Source organism: Aspergillus welwitschiae, assembly GCF_003344945.1.
Source record: "Aspergillus welwitschiae strain CBS 139.54b unplaced genomic scaffold BDQ94scaffold_26, whole genome shotgun sequence".
NCBI classification, from domain to species: domain Eukaryota; kingdom Fungi; phylum Ascomycota; class Eurotiomycetes; order Eurotiales; family Aspergillaceae; genus Aspergillus; species Aspergillus welwitschiae.
The window spans coordinates 403,775-417,307 of record NW_020798720.1 but is presented as its reverse complement, the minus strand read 5'-3'; the positions used below and the strand labels follow the sequence as shown (position 1 = coordinate 417,307).

At 52.6% G+C, this 13,533-nt stretch overlaps 5 protein-coding genes across 5 annotated transcripts; 4 read left to right on the top strand and 1 right to left on the bottom strand.

Annotated features, from left to right (window-relative positions):
- The first annotated feature begins 1,262 nt into the window (after window positions 1–1,262).
- Window positions 1,263–2,716, top strand: BDQ94DRAFT_147972 (secretory lipase-domain-containing protein). Its single transcript, XM_026767114.1, has one exon. It carries the CDS (start codon window positions 1,293–1,295, stop codon window positions 2,547–2,549), a length of 1,257 nt encoding a protein of 418 aa, XP_026624104.1. The 5' UTR covers window positions 1,263–1,292; the 3' UTR covers window positions 2,550–2,716.
- A 62-nt stretch (window positions 2,717–2,778) lies between these two features.
- BDQ94DRAFT_160961 (GMC family oxidoreductase) lies at window positions 2,779–4,756 on the bottom strand (the record flags this gene model as incomplete). Its single annotated transcript, XM_026769290.1, has 3 exons — window positions 2,779–2,996; window positions 3,053–4,270; window positions 4,321–4,756. 3 exons carry the CDS (start codon window positions 4,754–4,756, stop codon window positions 2,779–2,781), a joined length of 1,872 nt encoding a protein of 623 aa, XP_026624103.1.
- Window positions 4,757–6,370: 1,614 nt separating this feature from the next.
- BDQ94DRAFT_147969 (M3 family metallopeptidase) lies at window positions 6,371–9,156 on the top strand. The gene is made up of 5 exons (XM_026767113.1): window positions 6,371–7,667; window positions 7,720–7,855; window positions 7,909–8,386; window positions 8,437–9,062; window positions 9,122–9,156. The coding sequence occupies exons 1-4, from the start codon at window positions 6,429–6,431 to the stop codon at window positions 8,633–8,635; spliced, it is 2,052 nt and encodes a 683-aa protein (XP_026624102.1). The 5' UTR covers window positions 6,371–6,428; the 3' UTR covers window positions 8,636–9,062; window positions 9,122–9,156.
- On the top strand, window positions 8,800–9,832 carry BDQ94DRAFT_64459 (NAD(P)-dependent oxidoreductase). The gene is made up of 2 exons (XM_026776250.1): window positions 8,800–9,062; window positions 9,122–9,832. Exons 1-2 carry the CDS (start codon window positions 8,963–8,965, stop codon window positions 9,778–9,780), a joined length of 759 nt encoding a protein of 252 aa, XP_026624101.1. The 5' UTR covers window positions 8,800–8,962; the 3' UTR covers window positions 9,781–9,832.
- Window positions 9,833–12,183: 2,351 nt separating this feature from the next.
- BDQ94DRAFT_160958 (uncharacterized protein) lies at window positions 12,184–13,011 on the top strand (the record flags this gene model as incomplete). Its single annotated transcript, XM_026769289.1, has 1 exon — window positions 12,184–13,011. The coding sequence occupies one exon, from the start codon at window positions 12,184–12,186 to the stop codon at window positions 13,009–13,011; it is 828 nt and encodes a 275-aa protein (XP_026624100.1).
- Between the last annotated feature and the right edge of the window lie 522 nt (window positions 13,012–13,533).

Genomic DNA, 13,533 nt, shown 5'->3' with positions numbered 1-13,533 from the left:
AGACTCGGGCTGCCGAGGTTCTCTGTCAGATACATGTGATGAGGAAAAGTTGAACACACTAGCAGTGCAACCATCTCGAGCGGGGAAATAAGAAGTCAGAGTCAAAGTAGATTAGGGTCGTGGGGGAAGAGCGCCACGTTGAGAGCCCAAACAGGCAATCCGGGAGGCTGATCCATTAGCTCTTGACTGTAAGTACAATGATCAGTCAATGCAACTCAACCCATGCATATATTACATCTATTTATTGCATCGAAGGTGTCGATGATTGTTTCTTATTATTGTCGGCGAGAACGACCTGCTTCATATCGCATGCTGACTATCCTCTGGTCAGTCTGTCCGGCCATCGGCAATGAGTGTAAGACTTGATCGGTCGCTACGCCAGCTGAGCCCATCGCGCCGATCCCCGATCAGCGGGTAGTACTGCACTCTCTCCGTGGGGCATAATGCTAAACATGCGAGTGAAGTCGGAGATTTTTGTCATGCTATAACAACCCGCTTGAAGGTTCTGTTTGTGAAGCTTCCCTCGACAACTCGGCTCTTGTCCTACCGTGGGTTACACCACGAGATATCATGTGGACATCGCTCACCTAATTTTCTGAGTCTAATGTCAGATTCCCACCTTCTATTAGACATTATCCTGAGATTCTGCATTGCATTCATGGACAGCATGTGAACGCTGCAGGTTCCCCTCATGCCTCCCTCACTAGCTTGACTCGACTAGTTCCTGCAGCAGCTTCGTCACTCCTCTCCTAAGCCAAGCCCTGGACAGAAAGCTTCCCCGGAATAAACTTCACTCTCTTCGATCTGCTACGGCTGTTCTCCCCCAATTGATGGCCATCAAACTCGTTCTTTTGGTGGAACTCATCACTAGGCACCAGCAACCAGCAACCAGCACATCCGAGTGATCCGCGACTTCTGGGTCAGCTTTGTTCTGCGGTCTCCACCAGTGCCGTCATCGCACGCGAGACCCGCCCCGGATGCTTAGCTGAAGCCGGCATAGTCCATCCCCGCTCGGGCGTGATGCCCAACGGTCACTGGAGGAGAGGTGCAGGGAGGATGCTGTTGCATGAATCAAGCCCGGGGTTTGACTTTCATCCGCTCGTTTCCTACTGGCGGGTTCGCCCTCTCCATCGAAGCCACGGATCCTTCCATCCGGATCCTGGCAGAACAGTGAGGAAGCAGAGCTTGGTTATAGTAGAAATTATTAATACCGAGCTGGTCTGCCCATTTTTCCCAAACCTTCCCTCTCTCCATCCCTCTCGCCTCGCAACCCCTTTATCCTCCCTCCCGCCATGTATATCCCCTCGGTGCTGCTTCTGGCCGCGAGCCTGTTCCATGGCGCAACGGCGCTGCCCACGCCCGGCTCCACGCCCATCCCGCCCAGCCAGGATCCCTGGTACAGCGCGCCCGAGGGCTTCGAGGAGGCTGATCCCGGTGCCATCCTGCGCGTGCGGCCCGCGCCCGGCAACCTGACCGTGGTAGTGGGCAATGCGTCGGCGGCCTACAACATCCTGTACCGCACTACAGACAGTCAGTACAAGCCTTCCTGGGCTGTGACCACCTTGCTGGTGCCCCCCGTGGCTGCCTCCGCCGCCATCAACCAGAGTGTCCTGCTCTCCTACCAGATCGCCTACGATTCGTTCGACGTCAATGCCAGTCCCAGCTACGCCTTGTACTCCAGCCCGCCCTCCGATATCATCCTTGCCCTGCAGCGCGGCTGGTTCGTTAACGTCCCCGATTACGAGGGCCCCAATGCCTCTTTCACCGCCGGTGTGCAGTCCGGCCATGCCACCCTCGACTCGGTCCGCAGCGTGCTCGCCTCCGGATTCGGCCTGAACGAGGACGCCCAGTACGCTCTGTGGGGTTACTCTGGCGGTGCCTTGGCCAGCGAATGGGCTGCTGAACTGCAGATGCAATACGCTCCCGAGTTGAACATTGCCGGTCTGGCCGTGGGTGGTCTCACTCCCAATGTCACCAGCGTCATGGACACGGTGACCTCGACCATCAGCGCGGGACTCATCCCCGCTGCTGCCCTGGGTCTGTCGAGCCAGCATCCCGAGACATACGAATTCATCCTCAGCCAGCTCAAGACGACGGGACCCTACAACCGCACAGGATTCCTAGCCGCCAAGGACCTGACCCTGTCTGAGGCGGAGGTCTTCTACGCCTTCCAGAACATCTTCGATTACTTTGTCAACGGATCGGCCACGTTCCAGGCGGAGGTGGTGCAGAAGGCGCTGAACCAGGACGGATACATGGGCTACCATGGGTTCCCGCAGATGCCGGTGCTCGCGTACAAGGCTATTCACGATGAGATCAGTCCCATCCAGGATACGGATCGCGTGATTAAGCGCTACTGTGGTCTGGGACTGAACATCTTGTATGAACGGAACACCATCGGTGGCCACTCGGCAGAGCAGGTGAATGGCAACGCCAGGGCGTGGAACTGGTTGACGAGCATTTTCGACGGAACGTATGCGCAGCAGTACAAGACCGAGGGGTGCACGATCCGCAATGTCACTCTGAACACGACTTCCTCCGTTTATTAGAGAGGGGGCTGTTGTTATGTGAATAATGCTGAAGATGGCTGTGTCTGGACGGTCCGCTCTCCTGTATAGTAATGGGCTAATGCATGCGGCTTCATGAACATGGTACGAAAGATTATATTATGTACATAGTGTGGAAGTGGTAATGATGATATAATATTTGTCTATGATCTATGTTCCTGCTATTCTATACAAACGCGACCATTCACGGAATGACAACTGGCACATCCGCTTAAAAGAGAGCAGAGTCGGCCTTGATCAGGTCAGAGGCCCGCTCGGCCACCGCGTACAGGGTGCTCACCAGGTGGCCGCACACCTGGAAGGGGAGGACGGATGCATCCACCACGCGCACATTGCTGGTGCCGTACACCGTCAAGCGATCGTTGACCACACCACCCTTGTCCTGGGGCATCATGGCAGCAGTGCCGACCGGGTGGAAGTTCGAACGATCTGGGAATCGTCATTAGCATGCATGATTACTTGGGACGGCGACTGTATTAACTTACATTGAGTCAGCAGCCACGCCTTCCAGTCCTCCTCCGAGCCGTTGGCAGCCACGGCCTCAAAGCCAGGGTTGGTCTCCTCGGCAATAATGTTGGCCAAGGGAGCAGACTGGAACGTCTTGCGGACGTACTTGGCCACCGCAATTTGACTGGTAAGATCCCAGTCGAACTTGTAGTAGTTGGGGTTGATGACCGGCTTGGCAGTCGGATCGGCAGAGGCAATGTGGACATGGCCGCGGGCAAAGGGCATCAGAGCCCAGTACTGGGCGCTGATGCTGCTGGTGCTACCAGGGTAGTACAAGATCTCGGCGATCGTGATCTTGTCCTTGAAGATCAGGTCATACTGCAGCTGGAAGAGAGCTTCCAGATCCTCGGCCTTCATTGTGCCACTGCTCACCTGGGCGGTTTCATTGGCCCATTGCTTGAGCTGCCGGCGGACGGACTGTGCGACCGCCAGGGTGTCGTTGCCAAACACATCATAGACGTTGGGGTACACCACCGTCTTGGTGCCTGTGAGACCAGGGGTAGTGGAAGCACCCAGCCCCGCGTTGGTCTGATCCTGAAGGTTCTCACCGACGGTGGGAAGATCGACACGGACGGAAATGTTGTACCGCTCCAAGATATCCCGGTTACCGATACCGGAGAGTTCCAGGATACCGGGCGACTTCAACGAACCGGCAGAAATAATGACCTCTTGGCTGGCTCCGATAACACTAATAGTGCCATTGGAAGAGGTAATCTCGACACCAGCAGCGGTGGCATTGCCTTGGGATCCTCCATTCTTCCAGACAAGACGGTTGACGAAAGTATCTAGCATCAGGTGCAGGTTGGGCCGGGACGCAATGGGCCAATAGTATGCACGGGCGGCATCTTCACGCACATATGCGGTGTAATCGATGGTGGATGGGTAGACGTTGAAGCCACGCATCTTGCCCCCGTTGACATCCTCGGTCCATGGGACGCCGAGCCCCTGGAAGGTGGCATTGAGAGTGTTCGTGAGGTTGTTGGCGGGAATGTCGGGCCAAGCCACGGACAGCGGACCCTCCTCCCCGTTGGCACTGGGGTCGTAGGTGGCTCCTCTGGCACGCTGACTGGCGGTGGGAGCAGTCAGGTTCTCACTCTTCCGGTAGTAAGGGAACAGGCTGTCCCAGGTCCATCCCTCGTTACCGATGGTCTGCCATGCGTCGACCTGGACATCTTCGGCCCGAGTATATGCCATTCCTATTAGGGGGTTAGTGCTTGTTCCATCCAGACATGTACGCATGACATACCGTTGATGGCACTCGTGCCCGAAAGCGCCTTTCCAGCACGCAGCACCTGAGGTGCGTCGCCGGCATAGGACTGGTTGATTGTCTCATACTGCCAGTCGATGTCAGTACCGAAGGCTAGTCCGTAGCCATTGACATCTGTGACGTTGGAGTTGTTGATGACAGAACCACCGGCTTCGATGATCAGGACCGACACATTGGGGTTCTCCGAGAGGCGGTTGGCAACCACTAGACCGCTGGTACCTCCGCCAACAACGATGTAATCATACTGAGGACCAGAGAGACGGGTAGAAGGCGCTGCAAGGGCCGTTGACAGCGCACCCAAAACGGTCAAGCTTCGAAGCATCTTGTTGGCCATGGTTGCGCCGGAATGTCTGGAGGTTGATGATATCTTCAGGACCTTGCGCACTGGGCTTTTATACCTCTCATGTTGCTGCATTCCGTTCTGCAATGGCCCAAATCCAGTTGCTTCATAATCCTCCGTCAGCAGGATGATATCCACTTCCCGATGGTACCGGTGACCTCGTTGGACCGTCTGTATATTGCTCGTGATCCTGGGCCCATTTAAACTTACCGTGCCGTGATCGGACAGGATCCACCGCAAGATATCGGCATGCCGGGTCAGGCATCGGCCTGAGACATCGCCAAACACTAGGCACCTCCTAGCGGCAAATCCTGGCTGGCCACAGACTCCCTGACTGATATCTGCAAGGACACCACGCAGGGAGAGGCGTCAGAGTTGAGCCGGTGCTGATCCGTGTTCGTGGGACTGGCACTTGGGTTAATGATAATCATGCGACGCTGTTGCTTTAGTGGCAACGGTTCCCGAAATGCCCATGAGGACCCTGAACGGGTCAGGTTTGATCGTTGGGCTCGGACTGAACGGGTCTTCCCGCTTCAATCGTCCCGGGCGTCAAAATTTGCGCAACCGCGATTTCCCTTCCGTCACATCATTGATGGTGAAGAATTCGTGAGGAATCCATAGTGCCTGACTAAACGTTTGTCATCTGGTTATCGGATCCACATTCCCTGTCGATCGGATTCATTTCGGCGTAATCAGATCCCAAGTAGCACACCAAGTGGGGATGGTGCGTGATTTCTAAGCCCGTCTTTAACTTTCGCCCTGACTATCGCACTGCTTGGCGATAATATGGCCGCCACAGTGCAAGAAGAGAAGTGAATGGCCTAATCCCGGTGAGAGAATACAGCTATCCTAGCATTAGTAGAAAACGCTTGAGCGGATGTATTTCCGCGTCCAGCATGCATCGACGAGAGTTCTGGAAGCGCCAGAGGTTATACTTTCTGTGGCATATTGGGTGACCTTCCGCTTTTAATCTCCACGTTAGCCAGCGACGAAGTATTTCAGAAGAGCCAAGGCCGACGCTGGTCATCCATGTCCCTCTTGTAGGCAATGGTCGAGTCACGGAGGTGAAGAGAAAGCAAGTCAAGTTGTCGGATGGATGCTGCTGATAACACCCCTTGATGGCATCAACATCATGCTCCCACCACCCCTCCGCGGATGACATGAAAACGTAGGTCCCTTACAGCGCCTGCTCGTCGTCGAGATGATTATATATGGTTCCAGTATCCGTGTAACCAGCTGCCAAGATGGCATGTAGGACTGCATGAGGCCTGGTGTGAGGGATCTCCCACCATGCAAGGGGGCGTGTCACGTCGATAGAACCCGTGTGCCTCAGATCGATATCATTTTGTCCTTTCTGCCTCTTACGAAACGCCAAGGTTTCGATACCGTGGCGCACAACGGATAACTAGCTAGCTTGCCTGTCTGATTATTCTATTTGCCCGATAAGAAGATGTGGAGCTTCCCCTGAGACGGTTACCAGCTAGCTTTGCACTAACCCTTAATTTAGTATAGGTGCTCATGCAGCTATCCATGTCTGCCTTAGCAATGGCTTGTAACTCGTCATGCTCAGCTCAGATGACCGTTAAGGATGCAGTAAAGGATTCGATCATGTGCTACCTTGAAGCTCTCTTTGACGCTTCGCTCCTCTTGCCCTTGGAGCTTCATGGCATGCTATATTTGTCGTGTAACAGCCACGTCAACCCAAGGAGTAAGGAGCTTATGAGCCCACGTCGCAGTGTCCTACATCATGACCATCGAGGAATGTGCCCCACTACCCACCTTTGACGTTACACCCACCGCAATTCTAGACCATGCCAATCAGGTTATCCACAGGGTTCAGCTGGAGGTCGATCAGCTACTCAACACAGTTGCAATCGGGGATGCCACCATTGATACCTTAGTGCGTCCACTGGGCAATATAGACAATGAGTTCAAGTATGTGGTTCAATACATTGCCCTATTCCAATCAGTCGCGCCGTCGCCCGACCTGCGGAAAGCATCGTCAGAGGCAGTGAACCTGGTCAATCAGGCTTACCTGGCTCTGTTCCAAGATGAGCGCCTCTTTGCTCTGGTCGACGTTGTGTATGGCAACGTCAATGAGGATATTCAGGATGGCGAGCTCATGCGTCTCCTGTCGAGATTCCATCGCATGTTTGTCGATAATGGCCTCCGTCTGACTGGGGCAGATCGCGATCGGTTTCAGCGCATCACAAAGCGGTTGCTTGAACTGCGAGTCCAATTTATGGACAATATTGCCACCGACCCAGGGAGTCTGTGGATAACCCCAGATGAATTGGAGGGTCTCGACGATGGCCTGTTAAAGAACCTCGAACGGGGTCCTTCTGGGACCCGCATTCGCCTGGATCGGCCAACAGTCAGCACTATTCTGGGAAAGTGCAGCGTGGCTCAAACCCGGCGAGATGTTTTTCTGAGTAATCAGACAATTTACCCTCAGAATGTCAAAATCTTCCAGGAGACTATCAGGCTGCGACACGAAGCCGCTCGACTACTGGGGTTCCCGTCTTTCGCAGCGCAACAACTACGGCACCAGCTGGTTAAGTCTCCTAGCGCTGTCACAGACCTCCTGGAGGACCTTGGGCATAAACTGCAGCCACTTGCGATTAGTGAGTTGCAAGCCTTACAGGCGTTCGCAGGAATAGAATCTCCACTTCATCTCTGGGATTTCGACTACTATCACCGCCGCATGCTGCAAGAGCAGTATTCCGTCAGCCACGATTTGATCTCCGAGTATTTCCCCGCTGAACACACTATTCAGCGGATGCTGGGCACCTTCGAAAGGCTGTTCGGGTTATCCATCACGGAAGTTACAGAGAAGACTGATCGGCATGTATGGCACCCTGATGTCAGGGTATTCGCAGTACGTGACAAGCAGGAGTCTTCAAGCTCCTTTCTAGGCTATCTCTATACGGATATCTACCCTCGCCCAGGAAAATACAACCATGCGGCCAACTTCAACATTCACCCCGTAAGTGTCCTAAGTTGCAAAGGCTGGAAGTTTTGCTAAAGAAAAAATGTAGGGGTTTCAGAAGAAAGATGGGACTCAATCCCCTGTAGCCACGGCTCTTGTGTGCAATGTCTCGCCAGCTACAGCCGACCGACCCGCGCTTTTGCAGCACAGGGAGGTCATCAGCCTGTTCCATGAGCTAGGACACGGTAGGTTGCATAGATTTCCGTTGCAGTTTTCTCCCTGCTAATGTGGACAATAGGAATGCATGATCTCCTGGGAAGAGCCAAGTACGCTTTATTCTCCGGCCATCGAACTGTGCGAGACTTCGTCGAGGCACCCAGTCAGCTACTGGAATATTGGTGCTGGGTACCAGAGTGTTTGCAACAGCTCAGTTGCCATTACACCTACCTTCCCGGGTATAAGAGCACTGTGATGGATGCCAACCGGCCACCCAGAGAGATCCCCGAGGCCCTAGTCAAAGGACTTGCTGCCGTGAAGCAAGTCAATCAGGGTATCTTGACCCTGAGACAAGTCGCCTTCAGTGCATTCGATATGGAGGTACATGGCGAGCACGGCCAGGAAATCTCGGAAGGCAATGGCATATCCGAGCGATACAACTCGATACTACAGAATATGACCCTCCTCCGAGGCCCTAAGGAAGGGAACTGGGGCCATGGATATGCCACGACCCAGCATTACATGTGGGGCCAAGAGGCCAACTACTTCTCGTACCTCTAGTAAGTGTAGCCGTCAATGGGTGTATGTTTCTTGTTCTTACCTCGACTAGCACCCGGACCTTGGCAGCGGACATTTGGACCTCCAACTTCCGTGACGATCCCATGAGTGCGGAAGCTGGACTTCGCTATCGACGAATGATTCTCGCCAATGGTGGCAGTAGAGACGAGTTGGACATGCTCAGAGAGTTCCTGGGACGATCTCCATCGCCGGAAGCATATCTCAGGGATCTAGGGGTCGGGGAAGCATAGCTCCTGAGTCGTTGGTGGGCGGTGCCATTCAAGGCTTGACGAACCGTGGTTGTAGCTTATGCGGTGAAGATCACACGAGCAGCAGCGGAGCGCCTCCGAGTCATGATGATGCTCCTTCATGGCTGCCAGCTCGTGTTGGCAGCACGAGGATGTAAGACGGCGGCTCAGCCACAAATCTCCGCGGTCGCACGGAGACTTAACGGAGGGCAGCGCGGATCGAAGAATGTACATAAAGACGGAAGGGACGATGGTTTTATTTTTCAGTAATCATCGCAATATCAAGCAAATTAGTACTTCGGTCATTCTCTCCCTTTCCATAAACCAAAAATGCAACAACAGCCAACAGTAGCCTTTTTTGGGGCAACGGGGGGATGTGCCAATGCGTGTCTGGCACTGGCCTTGCAAGCCGGGTATCACTGCTCCGCCCGTACGTTTTTCCGTTCCTTTCCAAGCCAGACTCAAAACTGACTCTGGATCAATTAACAGTGGCTCGCACGCCCTCCAAGCTCCACAACCTGCTCCAGCAGCTGAACGTCCCCGAATCCGCCATTGCGAAATACCTAACGGTCACGGAAGGTGACATCTACGATCACGAGGCCGTTCAGAAGACCCTCTATCTCGATGGCCGCCCCGTCGACCTGATCGTCTCGGGCCTCGGCGGTAAGCCACGCTTCGAGTATGGCATCAAAGCCACCCTAGACAACCCGACCATCTGCCAAGATGGCGTCCGGACCATCCTGTCCGCCGCTCGATCGTGTCCGCAGAAGCCCCGGATCGTGATCATCAGCACCACCGGCCTCAGCGACACGCGCGACGTGCCACTTCTGATGCTGCCCCTGTACCATTGGTTGCTCAAGGTGCCACACGAGGATAAGAAGGTGATGGAGAAGCTGGTCGAGACCGAGATGCAGAAGCCAGAGGAGGAACGCGCCATCGACGGGTATCTGATGGTGCGGCCCTCCTTGTTGGTGAACGGCGACGGCGATGGATTGTCGAAGATCAAGACCGGCACCGACGAGAAACCCGCGGTGGGCTATTACATTAGTCGTCGGGACGTGGGTCTTTGGATATTCGAGAGGATAATTCACCAGGCATCGCTTACGGAGGGTCAGTATTGGGGGCAGAAGGTGTCCTTGACGGTCTAGGCAGCTGCGTGAATTCTTTGACACAGACTTCTTATCGCTTGGAGCAATTGGGTAATATTCTGGAGTCTAGTGGGGTTTATATTTAGGTTTAGTCATTATCTACGCTAATCTATCACTCTGTTTGCCCTCAAGAGGAGGATAACTCGAATATGTAGATGGTTACGTAGGCGAGGCAGGGAGCATACAGACTTTGCCTTGCATAATAGCAGGTCAATGCTTTCGATTCAAGATTTATAAATATCAGTAATATTTGATCAGAGACTGGGTTCTCTAGAAGGACCCTGTCTACAGCTATCTTGAAGCTGCTGGGATTCACAGGCACATGAGCTGACCCCGTAACATCACGTGATGCTTCGAGCTGCTATAAGGCTATGACATCATCGGGTTCGTAAAGTTGGTCACAAAGAACCTGAATAGGAAACACATCAACAGCTCTCCTCTCAAGTAAAAGTCATTGAATTGAAAGTAGACTATGCTCTGAGATAGTACTTACAATAATGCATCTGGAGAGCATACTGTATGTAGTACCTGCGTACCGGTCGCATAATCACTACTACTTATGACATTCTTCGTTGTTCGAGATATCATCTTCGATTTGTTGATACTAGTCTCGGGATATATATATAGTTGAAGTGGCTTAACGACATTGATCGGTGACAACCAAAATCACGTAAACTGGCATTTACCTTATGATAAATATCAAAATATCGAATATACCTCCTTTACATCATGATAGTAAATGTAACATATTATATACTGTCAAGGCTGTAAAATCTATGATTGTGTACCTTCCCGATGTGACCGAAGCCGCACGGCGGTCCCATCGCTCTTCTTCATGGGTATACTTATATGTCTCGACAGAGCTACTGAGGAGAGAAAAGGATTCTGTAGTTTCTATGACAAACAAATGTTGGAGATGCTTGGACATTTTACTCTCTTAAGGTAGGCCATACCATCTGCTACAAACCGACCCTATGCACCGATAACGGCTTATAGTAGTAGCCTGTGCTTGGTATGCATCCATGAAGGTCACTACCTTCTAAGACTGATTGATTGACCTCTTTAGAAAGTGTTGGCTCCAGCACATCTTTTCCCAAATCTGATACCGACATACGCTGGCCGGGACTACTCTTTCACAAAGATAATAACCTTCCACTTCTGTGCCCCAACGCAGCAACAATACCTGAGCCCGGTCACTCAATCAAGGGTTCACGGCACCGATATCCGGTCCTCCTACCTATAATGTTGGGCCACATATTGCTTCGAAATGTCACGGTGATGACGAGCGCTACATCCACCTACAAGCATGGGACGATATTTTGGAGGCCTGGGTCTACCCCTTCCGAGCATACATTGGGTCTTCAGGGATTGGTTGCTCTTAATACCGTACATGGGAAAGATGGGCCACAAAATCGACCAGCGTACATCTTCCGCCACTTGCGTTGACTGAGAATCTTTTGTCCGCCATATGCTGAAGTTCGGTGTCCTGCAGGCGAGTTCTATAGAGCATCTAGATTTTCAGCAATGACCATGTTCCAGGCTGCTGATCATCTACTGTGTAGATTCCTGCCCCATTCCCCTCCCCCTAATAGATCAGCACGCATACTTCCTTCAGGACCTGGTGAATCTTACGCCTGATGGCAGACACATGATTCTAAGGCACGAGACCCGTGGTAAAGGCCGATCATTGCTTATCTAGTTACCGCTGCAAAATTACTACAACAAAAGGAATAAGATTATGGAAGGGGTTGATGCTGGAGAGGGACCGGCGATCCCCTGCCACCGATCGCTCAGTAATACGTCCCTGTGCTATATCGCATATGACGCGCAGAGATATAGCTCATGCTATGGTCCTTGGTGTAGATTCTTCAACGACAGCGGGCCTTGGTACAGGAGCTAAGCTTCGCGTTTTCATAGTAATCATCTTCACGCGCGGATCCGCAGCGTGTCTACGATCGAGCACAGCCGACTCGCGGTATGGAATGCGAATATACTTAATAGCGACCAGGATCTTCCATCGTTTATCCCGCACTACTGAACTCAATGGCTTGATGCGCAGATCACAGCCCTGAACAGTATATCTAGACATGAGTGGCTGACAACGTCGTCAGGCAGAGCAGAGCCTCTGAGGTCACCAGGCTTTGCAAAAGCCATGATTGAAAGTCTGGCGTCACCAAGATTGCCAAAGCAAGGGATGCGAACATAGTACTGATTTCTCGCGAGGAATGTAAGCCCAAAAGTACTCCAGTTCCTTGATCTGTTTGTATGTGTTTGATGTAGGTAGAAGTCGGTGATATAAACCAGGCTCCCTGTGCTGTTCCCACAAACAGGTTGAGAAGATAGATTCCCACTCTACCTGTACACATAACCAGTCATTCTTTACATAATTCAACGACCCTCACAATGAAGACTTACGGTCTCTGGAGCACGCTGGCCGCCCTTGGGTCATTCACCCTTTCGTCTGCAAAGACCATCAACTTCGTCGCACACGAGGATGACGATCTCCTCTTCCTCAGTCCGGACCTGATCCGAGACATTCTTTCAGGCGAGCCCATTCGTACTGTGTTCCTGACTGCGGGAGATGCAGGACTGGGATCCGACTACTGGAATGCGCGCGAGGAGGGCTCGCGCGCTGCTTATGCGCGCATGGCCGTGGCGAGCAACAACTGGGACGAAGATGTGATCTTTGTCGGAGACAAGTCCATCACCCTCTACACGCTGCAAGACGACGATGACATCTCCCTGGCGTTTATGCACTTGCCGGATGGCAACATGGATGGAACCGGCTTCGGCCCCGACCAGAACGACAGCTTGCAGAAGCTGTGGAACGGCGACATTGACGTGATCCGGACCATTGATGGGTCGGGGATCGAGTACACGAGAGACGAATTGCTTGAGACCATTGCCGCCCTGATTGATGACTTTGACCCCGACGAGGTCAAGACGGGTGACTATGTCAACGACTTTGGTGATGGCGACCACAGCGACCACTATGCTTGCGGTTACTTTGTCGACAATGCGTTGCAGCAGGCCGACAGCGATGCTGGGCTGACGGGATACTACGGGTATCCCATCCAGTACATGGACGTCAACTTGGACGACTCGGACATTGAAGACAAGACGAACATCTTCTACGAATATGCTGATTACGACACTGCCACCTGTGCCTCTGACGATGCTTGCTCGAGCCGGCCTGAGTCTGCTTGGTTGCTGCGCGAGTACGAGGTTTAAGAAAGCTCCTCTTGAGCTGGTCTTTGGGGATGATCTGGCCGTGTACAAGGCTGTGGGGACACTGAGTGCTTTAGTTTATGCCATCTTGTACTTTAGTCACGACGCTTTTGAAATGTTATATGACAACTTGGTTAGTGTATTTAGAAGAGAGCATTATACACGCCATATGCACCTATTATTCCGCCAAATTATGACTGTATTTGTTATCCCAGTACTGCATGAGAGGGCGTCGACTGCGCCGTGGAATTGGTGTGGACGATCTTCTGTCTTGTGATGTTTGTTTATTTCCCAAGAAGGGTTGAGTATTCGAGCCTGTTGTCGTTGCTCTGCAACTATAGTATATACATTCTTGGCCTTGGTTGTGGAATGCTCCCATTATAGGGGATTGGCAAAGCGGATACTCATGTTATGGTTTTTGTAGGAGGTTGAAGCTCATTCCGTAGGCGAAACCTAAAACTCCACGGCATGCACGCTTACCTAAATAAGTTGATTCAACACAAAGCTCATACTGAGAACTGCTCA

Excerpts from the sequence above, each read along its gene's own strand:
- BDQ94DRAFT_147972 (XM_026767114.1), top strand. The coding sequence starts at position 1,293 with ATGTATATCCCCTCGGTGCTGCTTCTGGCCGCGAGCCTGTTCCATGGC.
- BDQ94DRAFT_147969 (XM_026767113.1), top strand. The coding sequence starts at position 6,429 with ATGACCATCGAGGAATGTGCCCCACTACCCACCTTTGACGTTACACCC. Across the intron at positions 7,668-7,719 it reads CCAACTTCAACATTCACCCC|GGGTTTCAGAAGAAAGATGG; the intron begins GTAAGTGTCCTA and ends GAAAAAATGTAG. Across the intron at positions 8,387-8,436 it reads AACTACTTCTCGTACCTCTA|CACCCGGACCTTGGCAGCGG; the intron begins GTAAGTGTAGCC and ends TACCTCGACTAG.
- BDQ94DRAFT_64459 (XM_026776250.1), top strand. The coding sequence starts at position 8,963 with ATGCAACAACAGCCAACAGTAGCCTTTTTTGGGGCAACGGGGGGATGT. Across the intron at positions 9,063-9,121 it reads CGGGTATCACTGCTCCGCCC|TGGCTCGCACGCCCTCCAAG; the intron begins GTACGTTTTTCC and ends ATCAATTAACAG.